General features: G+C 39.2%; 1 protein-coding gene across 1 annotated transcript in view; it reads right to left on the reverse strand.

Annotated features, from left to right (window-relative positions):
• Positions 1–19,108, reverse strand: part of LOC139747268 (uncharacterized protein C12orf56-like) — a 62,421-nt gene extending 43,313 nt beyond the window's left edge. The window contains exons 1-2 of the mRNA XM_071659361.1: positions 18,731–19,108; positions 10,067–10,506 (exon numbers count right to left, since the gene is read on the reverse strand). Coding sequence (XP_071515462.1) covers positions 10,067–10,152 — 86 coding nt within the window. The 5' untranslated portion in view covers positions 10,153–10,506; positions 18,731–19,108. The remainder of the gene's footprint in view (positions 1–10,066; positions 10,507–18,730) is intronic.
• Positions 19,109–19,502: the final 394 nt, after the last annotated feature.

Genomic DNA, 19,502 nt, shown 5'->3' on the forward strand with positions numbered 1-19,502 from the left:
GTAATGTCCTTCATACGTTGCTTGGTTATTTGGGCTTTAAACCTGTCGATTGTCGGGGTCATAAAAGTCGTCACTGTCATAATGTAACTACAAACCGAAAAGTTCTTGAACACCTTTTTTTTAACATGTTCAAGATTATATTAAGGTCATATACCAATGATTCCCAGTCGAGTTGCCTTAAACCTAAACCAGGGATTAGGAAGTTTTCACTATGTAAATGATGGTCCCGTTTTTATTAAGCACTGAAAATGATCCTATAATTATTTTTTCCCGTATACTTATGTGTAAAATTCTTAAATTACTTTTTTCATCATCGTTTGTGAATTCTGATTTTACTAAATTTGATTCAGTATTCATCGTAAACAACGTTCTCAGAGTATTTCTTTTTCAACAAAAACTTCACTTTCAAAGATTGATTTTTTTTTACTCCATCTGGTGGCCTGTCTTTTTTCAGGCTCGGAATATTTTTTCGATATTGGAACCGAACTTTTTCTGGTGATATAACTGTTTTCATATACCTCATTTTCATCCACTTTACATATCTGAAATCATGGCGCATTTTGGCACACACACACACACAGAGAGAGTACCATCACATACTTAAATTCTCTACATAATATTTTCATGTTGGTACGCAAAGTACTTGAGGATCTGGGAGATATACTTTAAATAAACACACGAAGAAAAATAAGACTTCTTCAACCACATGAAGGAATATCCACTTAACTGCTTCACCCGAGCTCATTCCAAGGTCGACCGCTTAAAATATTAGTCATTACAATCTCTTACTGCGGTCCATTTCTCTCGGCGTTACTATATTTGTTGTCTTTCTCTACGTACCTTACCAAGATTTTCGTTTTTTACATTCACCCGTTGTAGTACGTTCCATGAGTTAGCTTGAGATTAGCTTTAGCTTCGTTTTCTTCCTCGATTTGTTTTGGGATTTGTTTATTACGTTAAACTTTATTTTCCTTACCAGTTTACGTGCACAATCTAAGAACCATAAGCTTCGTTTTCAACAGTGTCTACTGTATTTAAATATATTTAAATCCAACAGAACACCACCTCCTCTCTCATGCAGCACGTCCTTACAGATATTAATCTCTGGAGGTTTCTATTTCTGCCCTGAGATATAATTTTCTGTATTTATCTATAATCACAATCGTATTTGTATCCGGGTCTTTTACATCCATATTTACAATCAGCTCATCAAACGAGAGATAGAGAGGATCCAGCAGTCGGCTTCATACACCCGAAATTACAAATTCCCGGAACCTGACGTTAGACAAGATATTATCAGCGTTAAAGATTTTTCTTTTATGGAGCTACGTGACGAGATAGGCTAGAGAGAAGGAGCGGGAACGTGGAGTAATGCTAGGCCCGGGTGTTGCTGCAGTATAATTATAGGACTAGTATCACTGTGTTATAATTAAAAGAGTTATTACAATCAGGCATAGTGGGCGATATAGTATGTCCTCACACACCACTATCTCTTTAGGGTTTTGTACCTGATAACTCCCTTCGTATTTGACCTTCACCTTGCTGCCTAAACACTTTCTTACACATCAGATCTACATAGATTCTTTCCCTGTGTTTAAACCCTTTCAAACATACAGCCTAATATTTTTCAAGCACTCATTCTAATACTTCATATCGTTTTGTTATTACCTGTGACTTATCTCTTTAATGACACCCAAATCCATTTCCTTCAAATTGGGCTTGCAGTGTTGTTTCACATATATGTAATTTTTTTTTAAAGAATTACATTCTAATGAATTCATCTCTCTAAATATCTGTCTTCATCTTATATATCTGCTCTTATTACATAGGTAGAGTAGGGTATGGACAATCTCACGATCAACACTGCCATCTTGAAATCTTTCTGACGACTCCTGCAAAAATGACACTAACTAGGCTTTATACACAACCTTCCTTACTGTTCCACCTACCCTTTGTTGTAAATCAGTCCCACCTACCCCTCGTTATAATCAGTCTGCTTCTTTTCCTTTCTTTCAGAGAGAAAGACTTGAATGACTAGTCTGGTGTATGTTAGTCGTAGATGGAGTGATGGCGGGTGGATACTCCTCCCATCTGGGGAGACATTCTCATGCCATCACCCTAGATGTAGGTCACTGTGGCCTTGTGTTTATTTCTTATGATTTGGGTAAACTCTTGCAACCCCCCCCCCCCCCCCCGTCAGTGGTGGTGTCGCACGCAAACGTATTTCACGGTTTTGCACCTTCTTTGAGCTTAAGTCCTTGACCACGAAGGCGGCTCTGAGATATGATGTTCTGACCTTTAAGGATTGAGTCATAGGATCGTACTTACGTGCGCAAGACTCTGGCCACGGGCTGCCGTTTCCAATGGAAGCATTTCTAGTGTGTGTAAAGATTCGCCAAGAGTAAGCTTGGGTTGGACTCTTGTCAATGCCAACTTGTTCTCGAGTGTGCCGCTACTGGCACAAATGGGGGTGTTTGCCCAAGGTGCCGTTAATGGTACGGAGTGACCCATGTGTAGCTGTAGTGTATTGGGCTCTTAGGTAGATATTTTTTGTGTAAAATGTGAAGAATTGCTTCATTCCAAATAAATTCACCCCATGTCTCGTCCTTTGTTCCATATATATATATATAAGCAAATGCAAGATCTCTAACTGAACCTGATTTCAATCAAACTTTTGACTTTTTTTTTTTTTAAATCCTCATCAGCATAACGAGAAGTCACATAATCTAAGGATATATTATTATTAGGAAACAAATAATTTTATTAGCAACATGCCGGAAAAAGGGTATCATATACACCTTTATATCATGTAACCATAGCCAGTGTTGGGGTTGGCGAGGGGAAGCGAGCCTTTAAGCCAGTCGTCCTTTTCTAATGATTGTTTATTTTCAAATTAAAGTTGATATAAATGTGTGATAAAGTATTTTTTTGTGTATGTTACTTTGTATGCATTTGCAGATGGGTGAAAGTTTATGTTAGTGCGTGCATGAAATAGATTAGTATTCCCACATGAAGCCATAAACATGCTCATTTCCTTTGGCTATTTCTGTTCAACAGACTGTGAAGTACAGCAGCTAACATTTTAATGTATATAAAAGAAAAACTCCGTTTTCCAAATTAGATTCTGTTCGAAAAAGTCTGGAAATCATAAAAAATGAATTTTTATAAATCAGCAGAATAGCTCAGCATGGTTATCAAAGGCCTTGAACATTAAGATATTTAGGGAATTAAAATGAAACCTCATATTCCGCAGTTCATATTTATCTTGTTTGTGCCACCTTCCATTTCGCCTCGTATTGGCGTCGCACCAGGCTCATCGTCATAACAAAGGTGAACATCACAGAGCTCAGTGGATTACTAAATGTTTGCTGCTAAATATTACGTAGTGATTTTGATCTGGACAGCTAGGATAAGCTATGAAGCTTTATAAAACTTTCTCGGGAATGAGAGGGTCTTTGCCTGGCACCGGTTTGAGCCCATAGCAACAGATAATCTTGGCATAATGAGGAACAAAAATGACGTCGAGCAGCGGCAGCAGACCACACGGACTAAGAACTCGTTCAAACTTGGTATGTTACCTGGTTATTAATGTACAGTACGACTAGAATAATTTCAGTACACCTTTAGCGCTAGGAGGAACTAAACCAACACTACATGATTTACCTGTGTAAGAATTATGTGTGGGCGCTCGGCATAGCTACACTTCGTAGCCTAGCTGGCGCCTGGTCGTAGCTGTATGTTTTCTGTTACTATGTATACGTCCATTTTCGATTTTCTTTTTCATTTTTCCTTCCAGGCCAAAATTAGTTATCTTATGCTTACGATTGTTTACAGACATTTATCCCGGAATTATGGTGATTTTTTCCTTAGTAATCTTACATTTGTGCATGTCAGGGAATGTTAGTTAAATGCTAGGTACTGAGAAAGCTTAAATAACAAATTAGAACCAGTTGTTTCAGTATTTAAGAGTTCAAAACGAACGTTAACAAATTCCTACATATCAACCTTGTCAGTTTATTAAACTAATACAAACGTTAGTTTGACGTTCTCAGCTGCAATTCGGTAATACTCCTATGGGACCTGTTACAGCATGTATTGATATTTGCAGTAAATTTAAGGCCTTATTGGCTGAAAGTGAGCTTGTCACGTAATATTTCCCATAGAGCACAAAACTTGGAGACTGGCTTCATATCCTTAAGAAGCTGTTCAAACATTACGTCACGTGAAAAATTAAAACGTAAAGTACATACATTGCATACTTGGTCCAACTGAGAATTCATGAAATGTTTCCTCGCGATTACCAAGACTGCTCACTGCTTATATAGTCCTTCTTAGAATATACGAAACACGCTGTTTACTTAATGCTACATGTATGAAGTACAGTGGCGTGTATTTTGTGCCCGTGTTGGAACGTCATTCCCTAAACTAACCTTATTTCAGTCAGCATTTGAGCGCCTGCAGGTATCTACAAATTTATGAAAACAAATTTATTGTAAATCATTAAACACGCCATAAACTGTATAAAGGAAGCTTCATATTTCTGCATATTTTGAAGTGATATTATTTTTATGTAAACATCTAATCATAGTAAATATCTAGATAGAAAATCATTAAAATCCCACATTCTCGAGCACGGTGTACCACACTGGACTAAGATAACATCTCGTATTGTATCCGATGAGAATGCCACCCGGTCTCATTTAAAAGTCAAGTCTAAAGGTCAGAGTAACTCATTCATGGAGTGTGTTACCAGATATTTCACTTCCTGCACTCTCCTACCGCAGTGTTGGTAAATTCGACCAATTAGATATGAAAAAAAAAAATTGGAAGCAGGCGGCACGTGAACACATTATAATTCAAGTGAAGGTATGTCGTCCAACTCGTACTGCTTGGCTTGATGCCACCACCATCTTTGAGTCAAAACAGCTACCTCTTATAAGTCATTTAAGATATAACTTATTTTGTACCATTCTGATGCAGCTGCGAGTACTGCTTTGTCATTTTACGCTGCACTCTGCAATGCTAGGCCTTCCTGTCCACATTTATTGAAATTTTTGAAGTAATATTCAGCCCACCCTCTACCGTAGGCGGGGAAGGGAATTTAATCTCGCACAACTGTCAGTATACAGGGATTATCATACCCATTAAACTGTTACAGGCCCACAATCATCATAAGGCTCAAATTGATACTCCCACACCTAACAAATCTAACTCCATCACGGCCAACTCATATCAATAAAGCAATTAAGTTTATGGGTAAGAGCCAACCGCTGTCTACCAGTCTTTCATGGTCGTATCTTATTACATGTATATGTAAACGTTTTCTCGAAATGTCATACGCATGTCAAGACATGCTCGAAGTTACCCACTTATAGAGAAAATTCATAAACGAATGGGTTGCACGCATAAAAATGATAATTCAGTTCAACTTGCGTGCATGGGTTTAATTACAAAGTCAGAGCGCAACAAGGCAGTCCGGCGATTTCAGGTAACAGAAATCTATTTAATAACCAATAAAGAAGTCGGGGAGGAGAGTGTGTTAAGCCACACTGTTCAGGTGCAAGACTCAGACATAAACAAATCATTTGGTCCACGTTAATGCCAGGGAAAGGTGAGACATAAATTAATTTTCTCCCCTGAATTTTCGTGGTGACAATTATTTACATGAAAATGAAGTCTTGCATTTCTTTATTTAAGTCTCACAGCAGAACAGAAGCTGGATTTTAACTACAAATTACTAAATATCAAATGTTTTTCATTCGTTATACATTAGGTTGTAAGATAAGGTCCGACCATGCACTTGGCTAAGAGAGATTCAGTTTTCTGCAGTAACTCAATAATATAAGAGCTTGTAACATTAATGTCAGTGAACAGAAATTTCAGTTTCTTTATGAAATGAAATATAACACTAAACGACCTAACAGAAATCTGGAAATTTCTTCCGTGATTAGCCATGAACCTGAAAAAAAAACAAAAAACATCATCAATGACCAAGCGTTTGTAGGCCAAGACAGACTTGAGTTCACCCTTCACTGCCCAGATCTCTATCCAGTTCTCTCACTTCATAGATTTTTCATTTCTTACAAGACAATTCAGTATGAACAACATATTCTTATGACTATAGAACTGGATAGAAAGCACACGAGTTTTAAAGATATTCAGTTAAGCTTGTTTTACTCTTAGTTTCAGTATTTATTCTCGTCAATCAGGATAATCTATAAACTTATAAAAAGTTAACCTAAGATTTCAGACACAAAGTTCAAGATGACCTTTGCGACAGATAATCCATGATGATCTTAAATAATCAAAGCTTGACCAGAGTTATTCTAATAATATGGACCAGGTCCAAAGTTCTCACAATGCGACTTTTAAGATTTAGTAAAGCCAAATAACGAAACGGGTGACCCCTGCGTGGGAGCTACACAAATCTTGTAATTCTCCCACAAATTATGTCCGAGTTGTCCTTGTGTCATTTCAGCAAATGATGCTCGTGTCGTCCCTGTGTTATTCGATATTCTAACGTCAGCAAGGACGGAAGGCAGGGGCTATGGCAAAGACTAGGCAAATGGACGTAGAAATATTCCAGAGGAAACATTTTCTCGCAGTGCATCGACTTTCCATGAAAATGTTTTTATTATTATTATTATTATTATTATTATTATTATTATTATTATTATTATCATTATTATTATTATTATTATTGATTTTAAAGTTATAAAAAGCATGACTCGCTTTTGCCAAAAGTTTAATCTCTTGCTCATATTATGTTTTCCTTCTCAAAGGTCCTATAGTTTTTTCGGTTTAGAAATAAGATATTTCGATTTGTCCGTGAACGAATGTAGATTGGACGGATCCATACTTACGTGTAAGAAAACAAATGCGCTGATTGTATAATCTTCGATTTCATAGTTGTTAACCGATCAGTAAGACATTTTTCACACAATTTATCAAACACACAGACTACTAACCCTGCATGTCATCACAGGGGCCACATAAATGTGTCAGTTTCAGAGAAAATGGGGTATACCTTCTCATCACAGTACAGTGGCACTATCACCGTGGTGTTCTGTCGAAAAAGTCTAGTAAGGACGTATCTATCAAAGTACAAGGAGTAATATGAAAGGACTTGATACGTCCCTGCCATCATGAAAGTGCAATATACTAGCACGAAAGCGAAGCTCTTGACCAATCACGATCTCATGTCTAACGCACCAGCCCCTGAGCACACAACTAAACCGGCGTACATTATCTATACTATAGCCACACAGAAAATAGTGCTTTTTTTGTGTGTGACACATCTTACTCAACATATACACAATCACAAAAAAAGATCCTACTTTACTCACAATCAAATATTTACACACTAACAACGCACACTATGTTTCATGTCAACTCAGTTGCCACAGAAAAGAAAGAAAAAAAAAACGGGTTGTACAGTAAGCTACTTGTAACAAATACATGGCATAAAGTTCACACATCAAAGGGAGTACTGCGTATTGTATATTTACAACTACAACGTACATGTACAGGGTTGTAGCGTAGTAGTTATTCAATACTCGATTGCCATTTAAGTCCAACAACAACACATATACACGGCATTGCCCGCGGAGAAAATGGAGAACTCCTGGTTAACTAGTAGTCGTGCAGGAGGAAGTAATGGCTATCATCAAGAGCCACACACACACGTGAAGACTGCACGTCATATGGAGCTACCGCTGGGCATTGATTTATAGAACAAGGCATTTCCAGTTGTCGAGGGACCTGCTCCTTGTACTGGTACTGCTGTACTTTGAGTTTTGTTAGATTTTCCTAAGTGATTGCTCTTCGGTCTTTCTTAGCTGTTAACATGATTTATATACGTAGCATCTTTGTTTTTCTTATGTAAGATAAATAAGTACTTTACCCACGCCGTACTGAGAGCTATGGAAATTGAGTTATTTTGTTGTTTTAAGCGTAAAATATGTCACTTAATCTTAACATAACGGAAAGAAACAAAATGCAGAAAACATCGCCTAACTTACCCAACGGCAAAGATGTTAATTCAGGCATGATCTGAAAAATATGCTTCTTAAAAGTCGCCATTTGCAATATCAGGGAATAAAGTATAATGCCCCACTACCCTTGTTGTTCTCTTCTGTAAACACCACACGATCACTGCAAAACAAAATCACTCAATATCCAGAGCCATTATCGCCGCGTGGCAAAAGTACTTGTGTTCCACATCAAATAGTCAATAAATCATTTTTTTTTTTTCGTATTAACTCTTCCTCTCCTTTCCACCTCACACTCTATATACGTCGTAACTTAAGGAGTACACATTTTTAACAGCTAGTCGGTCAGTTCAGTACACATTTTAACAGCCAGCAGTTCATCATAAGTCATTTTAACGCAGATCATTTTTTTTTTCATCAAAGATCATGAAAGCAGTTCAACTTTTCGTCTGGTCGTTATTATATCCACAAACGGACATACAAATGCAGGAGTGTGGCTGTCACATCAAAGTCAAGTGCTCGCTATTAAATTTATTGGCAATCGACGGCACTATTTTCATTCCACGCGCACACACAAAGACATTATACATATATATATATATATATATATATATATATATATATATATATATATATATATATATATATATATATATTGAGAGGGAAGCATGAGTAGAAAATTCCCTCCCCTTAACGTACATATAGTAATCACATACTTTGGCTATTCTGTCTCTTCAAACCTGAGATCGGAAAACGTTTTATAATTAGAATAAAAAATAAAAAGACTTGTTCACCTGCTATAAGAGGTCATTAAGCTTAAGACTTTTGTCATTTGTCTTTTTTTTAATATTTGCATATCAGCCATTCCTCGTTTTTGAAACCACTGCTTGGCACTCCAAGTCAGAAAGTCAGGTATGCAGTGCTTCGGTGCTTGCAAATGACGCCAAACTATGAGGTCGTATATGCACTTAACAGTGACACTGCTTCACCCAGAAAAAACATTAGACCGATTAAGGAATATATAGCTACCGCAAGAATAGTTGTGAATCCTGATTATCGTTGTCTTTAAATAACAACCTCAGATTAGAATTATACTTTTGGTAAAATCTGACACCAACTTAGTGTGGAAAAGTTGTCCATTGTTACCACTGCATATGCCCAGATGCAGCCAGTGCCAGCACGTCGCCCCCCGTATACTACTCCGTCTAATTAATTCTATCCCATTTACGCCACTTACCTTCCTGAATGTTCTTTTTCTGATACTTAAGAGCCTCTTTCCCTCTAATCTATCTTCTCTTTGGGCCCCCAAACCTCCTTCCTCTCATTCTTTATTCATATATCTTCTCCAGATGTCCGAACCTTTTGAAACAGCATACCCTCTTCAACACTCTCAATCATAATGTGATCACTACTACACCTCTCCTCTCCCTTACACCGTCACTCCTAACACAATTAACCCGCCTTGCACCAAATAGCGACCTCGGGTATTTCATTTCCATGACGTCAACCCTTTTCATTCTTTTGCATTCAGGGCCCAAGACGCACAGTCTTACAGCATTGTCGGGACTGCTACACCTTCAAAGATACCCATCTTTGCTGTAACAGTTATTGTCCTCTCCTGCCACTCGCTCAACAATCTCCCTAGTAATAGCTATAGCTCCTTCTCTCATCCCACTCCCCTTCCGTCCGAACCGTCCCATTCAAACTCACTTTCCAACCATTCTGTCTCATTCCCCAGCTGCACCTCATTGCCTTATTCACATTTACTCTTATCTTTCACACAATCTTCCAGACTTTATCACCTGATTCTGGAGTTTCTCTTAGGAGAAAGTTTTATCAGTAATAGAAAAAAATCAACACTTCCGCTTTCCGATTTCCTAAGAAACGAAAAGATCACTTCCTCATGCGTACATGGCAGCACGACAGAAGCCATCTGAGCACCGTTATTCAAACGGATTAATCACGTCCTTGCATGCTAGCCATCACATTAAAGCCGTTTTCCACTGGTGAGCCTGGCTACTGCAGCCTAAGATTACTTGATCCAAATCCTAAAACGAACATAGACTACAACTTACCTTATGTTGTTGTAGACACTTGGATGGAGGTTCTTCATGAGGAAATATTCCAACTTGTTATTCCTCATCTTGTCAGTAACGCTCATTTTGGTGAGAATCTCGTAGTACTAACGTTCTAGAAGCCATCCATCAGCGACGCGAAACTTGAGCAAAACTCTTAAGCTGTGACGATCATCATCATGCACAAATGCCACATCTTGGTTGGTCTCAATGGATTCTAGAACGTATATGAAGTTCATCGATACAGGTTGGCTGCTTTGGGATTTTGAAGAACGAACAAGACTCAGGGGATATGTTCCTGACACATCTTCACCTGAGCACTAAATTCTTGTCTTTGTAGCAAAAAACTGGTTCCCAGCCGGAGTTACTTTCATGTCCATCATCCATCGTAGAGTAGGGTAGCCTAGTTGTTTCAAAGTGTTCCCAGTGAGTTTTAACTTCTGAAAAACAGGGCAAGGTAAGGTTAGTATTTACTCCATGTTTTGTTTTTTCAGCGTTTGTGAAATATGTATTGAAAATATACGTCTTTAACGCCTTACTTTAGCTACTGTATTTGAATTTAATGTCGATAGCCTAGCGTGTGGCCGGGTCGATCACAGATAATCCAGAACATTTTGGGACCTCCTCCCCCCGCGGACCTCGAGCCCATGACCAATTAAGTTAGTGAATAATTAATACGAGTACGTAAGTGTATTTATTGTTCTGAATATCATTTGGAAAATGAAGGGAACGAGTCATCAAGGTTATTATCTCGCCATTTGATTCGGTATAAAAGCTACAAAAACTTAGCGTTTTAGGCGATGAGTTGGTTAACACAGTATACCAAATGATGCACAGTACCCGAACTAGAATGCCTTCAACAGTATTCAACTTATATATATATATATATATATATATATATATATATATATATATATATATATATATATATATATATATATATATATACGGCCCTAAATTACTTAGTTTTTTCGTGGTTGACTTCGTTAATGCGGATGATTCCTAACCAAAATAATTTTAAGCAAGAGACGATCCAGGGTTCACTGATCCTCACCCAGTCTTCACGGGCTTTAGTCAACGGTGGCCAGGACGTGAGGTAATGGAGGGATTTAAAGTAGTAATGTAGGAGGGGATTACCGGTGATAATAGGCTGTCGTACGCCGTGAGGCGGCTTCACCAGGGTGGTGGCGGCGGGCTAGCGTTACTGGGTTCTGTGACCTTCCCTAAGTAGTGAAGGACGTGGCGCGCGCTCCTTGCACATACAAACGCGCACCTTCTCAGCCATACACACGCACTCAATAGGTAAGTTGGGCACTATGCCAGCACAAAACACAATACGTATACAATTCATTCACACCTTGCCAGCCATAGGGCTCATATCTATACGATTTTTTTTTTCTTTTTAAAATACAGCAACATCGATACTGATGGGGGGAAAAGAGAGCATGAAATAAAGCTACGCGGTTATATTTACTTCGTTACTCTAACTCTTGCGCTATATAAAAACTAAAAGTCGTCCATCAGCGTTTTATAATGCTGACAGGACATTTAGCCATAGATCCTTACAACGTATCCATTCTACATCTGTCGCGAGGATATAAATGCATGTTTTCATTTAATATCCAAGAAAACAAGGTGTACTATAATTACCTATTTCTACAGTAAGGGGAAGGGCTTTTATACTTGTGGGACCCAATCCCAGCTACCAGATATTTCTGTATGCTGTTCCGCAATTACTTTATTCTTATTGCGTGTATTACATTCATTCATTACTCCTACTACAAAAGCACTTTTTATATCCTTTCTAGCAAGTTTTAAAATTTCTTGTCATAGTCTCTAGTTGCTCTATCCCTGTAACTTTCAAAGAACGTCATAAACCTGGTTGTATGCGCGTGTAATTTACTGTCTTAATTCTGGCACTTTCTTTGTTGCCTTCTTCTAGACCTCTGTTAGCTCTTTGTGTTTCTTTAAGTGCAGTAAGCAAACTGGAGAAGCACATTCTACTTTTGGCCTTATGTGGGATGTGAACATATAACTGAGTATTCTCTTTTCCATATTCTTGAATGCTGTCGTGACATTTGTCAAGTTAATTTGTTTCCTTTATCATTGAACTATGGGGTTATGGTGACGGGTAAGTGACGCTATCAACTCCCATCTTCCTCTTACACATAGATTTCTGAAGGCTGCTCCCCGCTAGATGATATTCATGTGGATGCCTTTCAATGTGTCATATCCCCATTAATTTACATTCACTCGGACTAAACTCATTTATGTTAGACCAACTGTGGAGTATGTCTAGGTCCCTTTGTAGGTTGGTGCAATCCTTCACGCTTTTCAGTACCCTTATGACACCTTTGCATCACCTTCAGAATATTCAGATAGGAGTCTAGAGTCTATACCTTCTGGCAAGTCATCCACACGGATCAAGAAGAGTAACGGTCCTAGTACAGAAACCTGCGGCACTCCACTGGTGTGTGTGTGTGTGTGTGTGTGTGTGCTACAGGAAGAGTTTTACACGTGGTCTTATTTCTTAACCTTGTATAATTTTAACCGGTAACTAAATTACATACGAACACAGTTGGATGTACTTGTGCCCAGGTTAGCAGATTACAGCTGGGAGTATCATATACTGATCCAGGCTGGGGTAAAAAATGGTGCGTCAGTTTAACGGGGATCAGTATGATGGGCAGGCAGGAGTGAAGGATGGCTGGCCAGCGTTAACAATAAGAAACAAACAAAAAACGCATGATTTATTGTCCCAGTCAAGGCCCTGTCACCACATTGTCATCTTACAAAGGACACTCTAGTTCCTGTCCACAAAGATGAGAACCATTGACCATGCGCATATTCCCTTCCAAGGAGGGGTTGAAGAGGGCGTCGCTTAGCTGCACCCCTACAGCGTCCAGTATTGCCATAAATTGTAGACCGCCACTGATCTCTTCGCTGGGACCCCATACTTGCTTTTGTCTACAAGTGTCCATTAATACGATTGTCAGTAAAAGTGGAAAAAAAAGTGAGGGGGGTGGCCTCTGAATCTATACTGTTTCGTTGGGTAAGGCTTATTCATATTTTTCATGTTCGTTTTAATATCTTCGCTGCTCTGAGGTTCTATTAGTCTGGTGTCGTAAGATTGAATTTCCATTTATTTCTCTAACTAAAGGTACATTTAACACCGAGTAGGAGGAGGTGTGATACGTAAGTACAGGGGGAGTGTTGAGTGTGCGTGTATTGGGGCAGGTGGCGTCCTGCTGACGTCATCAGGAGCCGTGACACCATCCATTCATGAAAATGCATGCATGAGTATGGCAGCGCGTGACTCTGGACAGTGTCATGTGCTGTTATGTGAGTGGGCGAAGTGCGACACAGTGGAAGACAAGGTTGTAGCTCTATGCACGGGTCATGTAACGTACATCCACGTACATCGGCCTTATGTAATTACGTGATCTTGTTTTGAGCATACTGTATGCGTCTGTACATATAAGTAATGTACGTGAATGTTGCTTAAACATATGACGTCATTGCATGAGTATAAATACGAGTTCGTTATGTGTGCTTGTGAAGTGCGTCCGTGAACCTGATCGATATGTTCTGTGCATTGTGTATAAGTGTCACCTGTGTGCGTGTGCGTCTAAGCACTTCTGTGTACGCATGCATGTAGTTTTACCGTGAACTTATTCGTGCATCGGTACTAAAGCATGAATATACATCATGTTCAGTCGTATATCGAATACCTGCTGTTACTAGCTGGCGTGTTTAGCTTATCGTAATCCATTTCCAACAGCTACTTATCAGATATGGAGCGCTTTTCGTTCGTACTCGGCAGAAAATTACGTAGGGCTTATATACCAGTGGCCAGTCCTAGAGTTGGCATCCCACATAACTTTTTTTTTTCTTTTTTGAAGCTTAACCTAGTTTTGCACCATATTCAGTAACCATGGTCATTAATTATTAGTAATGAAGACCAGGAACGTCTTAATGAAAGATGGGGCCCACACGATTGAACACCTTTCGCCCCAATGTACAAACAAATAATTACAGTAGTGCTTTACCAGTTTATCTTTACCCACACTTCTAAGGTACATATCTTTCTTTTTTGTTATTTACATGTAAGTTTACCAGGACCATAAACATATCATTTACGGTCTCATACCCAGGCCACAGACCTATTCGTTTACTCTGTATATCACAGTATTATAGGGGACGCAGTGTGTCACTCATATTGCTTAAACATCAAAGTGATTTGCTGACGAGAATAACACGGCGAAAAAAAAAGTATAGTACGAAGCGAGGGGCATGTAAGGCGAGGCTATTAATCGATAGGTCTCTAGGCGACCAATCAGTCATCGATGCTGCCTCGCTATTCATCACATCGTATATAATCATTGCTTCATTACTGTGCCTAGTTTTATTTTTCTCGTATCCTTGTATCAGAAGTCTTAAATATTCTATCAGGTAGTTTCAGTATCTTCAGCTTTTTCTCATGATTTTACATATTCGGCTCATTTAAAGTATTTTTCGCAAATCCACGCTAATATGTATTTTCGCTATAACCCAGCGTACATTAACTTCATGTAAATTGTTTATCAATGGATTACGTAGTTGTTGTCCTAGTATCGCGTCATCTGTAAATAAAGTATGGGGGATGAACCAGTTTAATGGTGTATTGGTTAACTTTGCCGACCGTAATGCATGCTCCCGGAGTCGGGCACGAATAAGGTTCGAATCCTGGTGGGGCAGATAGACCCGTAACCAACCCAGCTTTTCATGCTCCCTCGGGATTAGTCGATATATTGGATAACTGGATTATGCTAATCTAATATATATATATATATATATATATATATATATATATATATATATATATATATATATATATATATATATATATATATATCTTTCTTTTCTTTTTCTTTCATACTATTCGCCATTTCCCGCATCAGCGAGGTAGCGTTGAGAACAGAGGACTGGGCCCTTGAGGGAATATCCTCACCTGGGCCCCTTCTCTGTTCCCCTTCTCTTTTGGAAAATTAAAAGAAAAAAAAAAAAATATATATATATGTGTGTGTGTGTGTGTGTGTGTGTGTATATATATCATTGAGATGGCCCTCGTTAGGGTGTTCACACTTGCTCGTGCCGTATCAGTTACTAGCTTGAAAATAAAACGAAGTGAGCGCTTACCGATTCATTTAGCATCCCAGCTCGCCGGCACTTGGGTTCCTGAACCCGAATCGCTCATATTCGACTCATTTTAGTCTTCCTTCAACGCCAACTCTCTCTATATTTTTTCAAAGTGATGCTTTCTTGCTCTCTCTTTGGTTACCAGCCATCAGAAGGGGTTTTATGGGCCTCTTAGATTAAGTCTTAAGAGTCCTATACCATTATCACTGACCGAACGAAAACGAGGGAACATCATCCCAGGAATAAACCATAATTCTAAGAAACATCCACGTGAGGGGTATTCACAAAGCGACAACAATACACCAAGGCAGATCACAACAAAAGGAAGAGCTCTGCAGCCTGTGAGGTATTCATATGACTAACCTGACCCTCTATAGTGAGCAGTGAAGCATCACCGGTTGCCAGGTTGAATTGGATAGATGAGATATGGCGTGACTGACGGCCACACAGCGGACGTGTATGGATCAGTAGGAGACATGACTTAACGACTGATAGTTTGACCCCACAAGAATCAATACGTGACGTAATTAAGATGACGTGATCGATGGAAAACTTGACGAGGATTGACATAAAAGATTGTCACCTTACCTGCTTGATCGTGGTCATGCACGCAAAACCCTGGCTAACGTATATTTCAGGTACTTTACGTACGGTGTTGATATGAATGGAGTCACCCGCGCGACACCACGATAAATCTTGAGCAAAGCCATAACAAACTGAAGCAAAAGGGGGGCATGCTGGCAGAAGGCCAGCTCAAAAAAAAAAAAAAAAAACATTTGCCAAGGTCACAATTACCGCGATGCGTCATCACTCTGCCTTAATGAGGTTGTCAGTCAAGGTTACCTAAAAATTAACTGTTTATGTGTGTGTGTGTGTGTTTAATAGTTTATTTTCCTAAGTCCAAAGATGTCTAGGTGACTGTAGAGATTTCATAGATAAAGTTGTTTTCAGATGGTATCTGATTCTTAGAAGCCTTTCCACTATTGATGAAATAGTATAAACAATGGCGTTAATAAATACATTATTATACACTCTTGTTATAAGGCCAAGGTTTATTATTTGCAGGACTGACATTTGAATTCAATAAAAGGCGACACAGCACACTGTGGTGGCGCTCTGGTGCATATAATACTGGCAAATACTTTGGTAAACAAACTAAACCTTAATGGTGGTGGGGATTGCACAGTCTGATTATATGCAGCATAACACTCATAGGAAGTGCTTCGTAAATAGTGAAAATCGACCTCAAGTTAAACCCTAAAGAAATCCATCTCGATACACTGCAGGTGAACGCGTAAAGTAGTGGCCTCGTCTTGTTTTGGTTTAGTGGGTCACGGCAGGTGTTCCCAGCACCGTCGCCGCTGCTAACCTGACACCTATACTACGGGAGATCGAACAATATTTATTCAGTGTTGGTGCTTTAACGTCCTTGTGTCCCTGATTTAGAAAACTAGTCAAACAAGTTCGTGGTCGTGAAAATGGAGGGATGAATATATTACTGGATGTAAATAGACGTAGAGGTATGAGTATATGAAGGGCGTGCGGAAGGAAGGAGTGGGCAATAGGCCTAAATGATACTCGATAAACTTATTTTCAACTTATTGAACTTAAATGTCCTAAACACTGTGTAGCTCAGCGTAATTTGAGTCGTAACCTTGTAACAATCCTATTTATATATTCCCATCGAAATGAATATGATACGCTTCAGCTAAATACATCAGCCAAAACCATATCCTATAAACATATAAACATGAAAAACCCATAATCGTCTAATGATGATATGCTTGTAGTACAACCTTATTTCGAAATGAAGTATTTTTCTTGCTTTTTCTGGTACCGCCGACAAATCTATGCGTCAGTATGCTACTACTACTACCAGTATGTTTATTAATATATACGACTACTATTCCGGGTTTGGTGTTAACCAGATTTCGTCTGTAACTGGTACACTCGAGTGCGAGAAGTCATTCTAGCGAGGCTGTTAACATCGTCGGTGAACGGAAAGGGAATTACCCTCGCGTCGAGTACCTTCTCACCCCCAAATGACTCCGACGCTTCCCTGCTGCGTATAGCGCAACAGCCACGAAGCCTATATAGAAGTGGCTCTATGGTGTGATGATACTTTGGGTTTTGTACCTTGTGTGTACATCACTGCCCAGTATTCCTTAAACAGTCCCATTAGATTCTTTCTTCACAGTTTTGCATCTACACAGCGGACAATGAATGAAATCGTGCTTGTGTTGATGATCTGAATACCGAAACGTGAAAGAATTGATAGAACTGACGTTAATAACTGGCTTCATCTTTTAGAATCAAGTTACTTACGGCTGGTGATGATTCCATATTTTTTTTTTTCTTTTCGGAGAACATAGCGGGGATCACGAGGAAGGTGAGCAAAATGTTTAAAACTTTTGTTTTCATATCTACTAATACTGAATAGATGTAGTAACAGTTTACCTGTTTTAATGTGTCGTTGCTTTGCACTCGACACTAAATTTTCACATTAAAGTCCATCTTGACAAAACGGCTTGGGTCCTAAACTGGTTAAATCAATACTGAACAAGTGTATCAAGATGTGTAATTATCGCATATCTTATAATCTCGTCTCCCCTGAACCGCAAGTGAATATTTATAAAACGCGTCTCCACACGATCGTTCGATACCCTACCTACATTTGCCTTCCTTACCGAGCCATGAATAATCATTGAGGGAGATCAATACAGTATACACTCGTGTTTCTTCCAAATGGGGCAGCCAATATGTATTCCTTGTGGTCCTCAGGGTTCATGGGAGTCATTTTCCAAGAAATACGAGTTTAAGGAATAATTTAGCGTAGACTACACTAAAAGCACATCCGAGTCATGATGCACATATTGTAAACAAACTATGACGACAGACGCATATATATGTGTACAGACATTTTAAGGTACCAAATGGTTGCAGTCGACATTTTCATAAATAATTGAAATCACAGAAACATATAAGATTGAATATGCATTTCTTATAAACTGTGCAAACAAGAGGTTATACATAAAAGTGAATTTAGGTTCCCAGAGTGTTATCTTTATAAAAAAAAATTGTGCTCTAGTTTTCCTGTTCAAGTCCTTTGGATATCGTGGCTAACCCTGGCGTGTAGCAGCCAACCAACCGAGATCTGTAAACTTGTCGATCATGGCGGCGACACAGCTACCCACATATTCTCCGCTGGAGACCCTTCCAGGAGCAATACAAACGCCACCACGGCGCTGGAGAGGCACACTCTCCCGCACCAGTTGTAAATCCCCCTCTGTACACATACATTACGTAGCTCTAATCAGTTGATAATCTTTTACATCATATCTAGTCCTAATGATCGTATACAGAATATACCTTTAACGATTATTTTTATTTTTCTAAGAATTTTTCTAAATACAGTACGAATATGAAAAAAATGGTGTGAATATACATACATTCAATCAATGACTACATAAAGTTATATACCCTTACCACATATATTTGAGTTTATCGAAGGCAGTAATACTTCACGGTGTTGTAGGCTAATAACCAACCGACCAGCGGTAATTCGAATGCACAGTGGGATTCATTACTTGCGGACGTGAGCAACTTTATCGTCAACCCTGTGTTGGTCCTGGCACGAGGTCACGACTGTGTCACAGAGCGGTCCTTCGTCTTAGCAAGTTCCAACACTCATTTATAATCAAGCACAAGCCAGTGTTCATGATACGTAAGATGTCGAGTATTAGATATAGTTCCAGCGGCTGTGATAAGATGACACAGTGGGCAATGTTGAGATGGTCTGAGCTTGCTAGGGAGGTTGTAGAGGACGAGGGATACAAGTGCACCCACCGGTAGCAACACCTCCGGTTGTCACGTGCACTGACAAATTGAACCGCTCACGACGGACCCCTGGCCCGCGCTGCCATACTCATTGCCAGATTTTGCCAGATCACTTACGCTGCCACCCTGATTCGTGACCTGTGTTTCCTGAAATTTATAACCATATATGTGTATGCATTATGAAGAAGAAATATATTCTTACTGGCACATAAGACACGTCCTCCCAGCTAGACCTTCACAAGTCTGCGAAGGAAAGACTGTGACTATAGTAGAAATATAATCTGTTGTGTCAAACGTTATGTATCACACGAACAAAAAATATAGAAGATTGTGCGTAAATCGGTTTAGGTGTGCCTGTGCGTTAATCCTGGAAGAAAGGGAAGGGAGGGAGAGGGATCGGTACGACGCATGTGCGAATTTA

This window comes from Panulirus ornatus, chromosome 68 (genome assembly GCF_036320965.1).
Source record: "Panulirus ornatus isolate Po-2019 chromosome 68, ASM3632096v1, whole genome shotgun sequence".
In the NCBI taxonomy this organism is placed as follows: domain Eukaryota; kingdom Metazoa; phylum Arthropoda; class Malacostraca; order Decapoda; family Palinuridae; genus Panulirus; species Panulirus ornatus.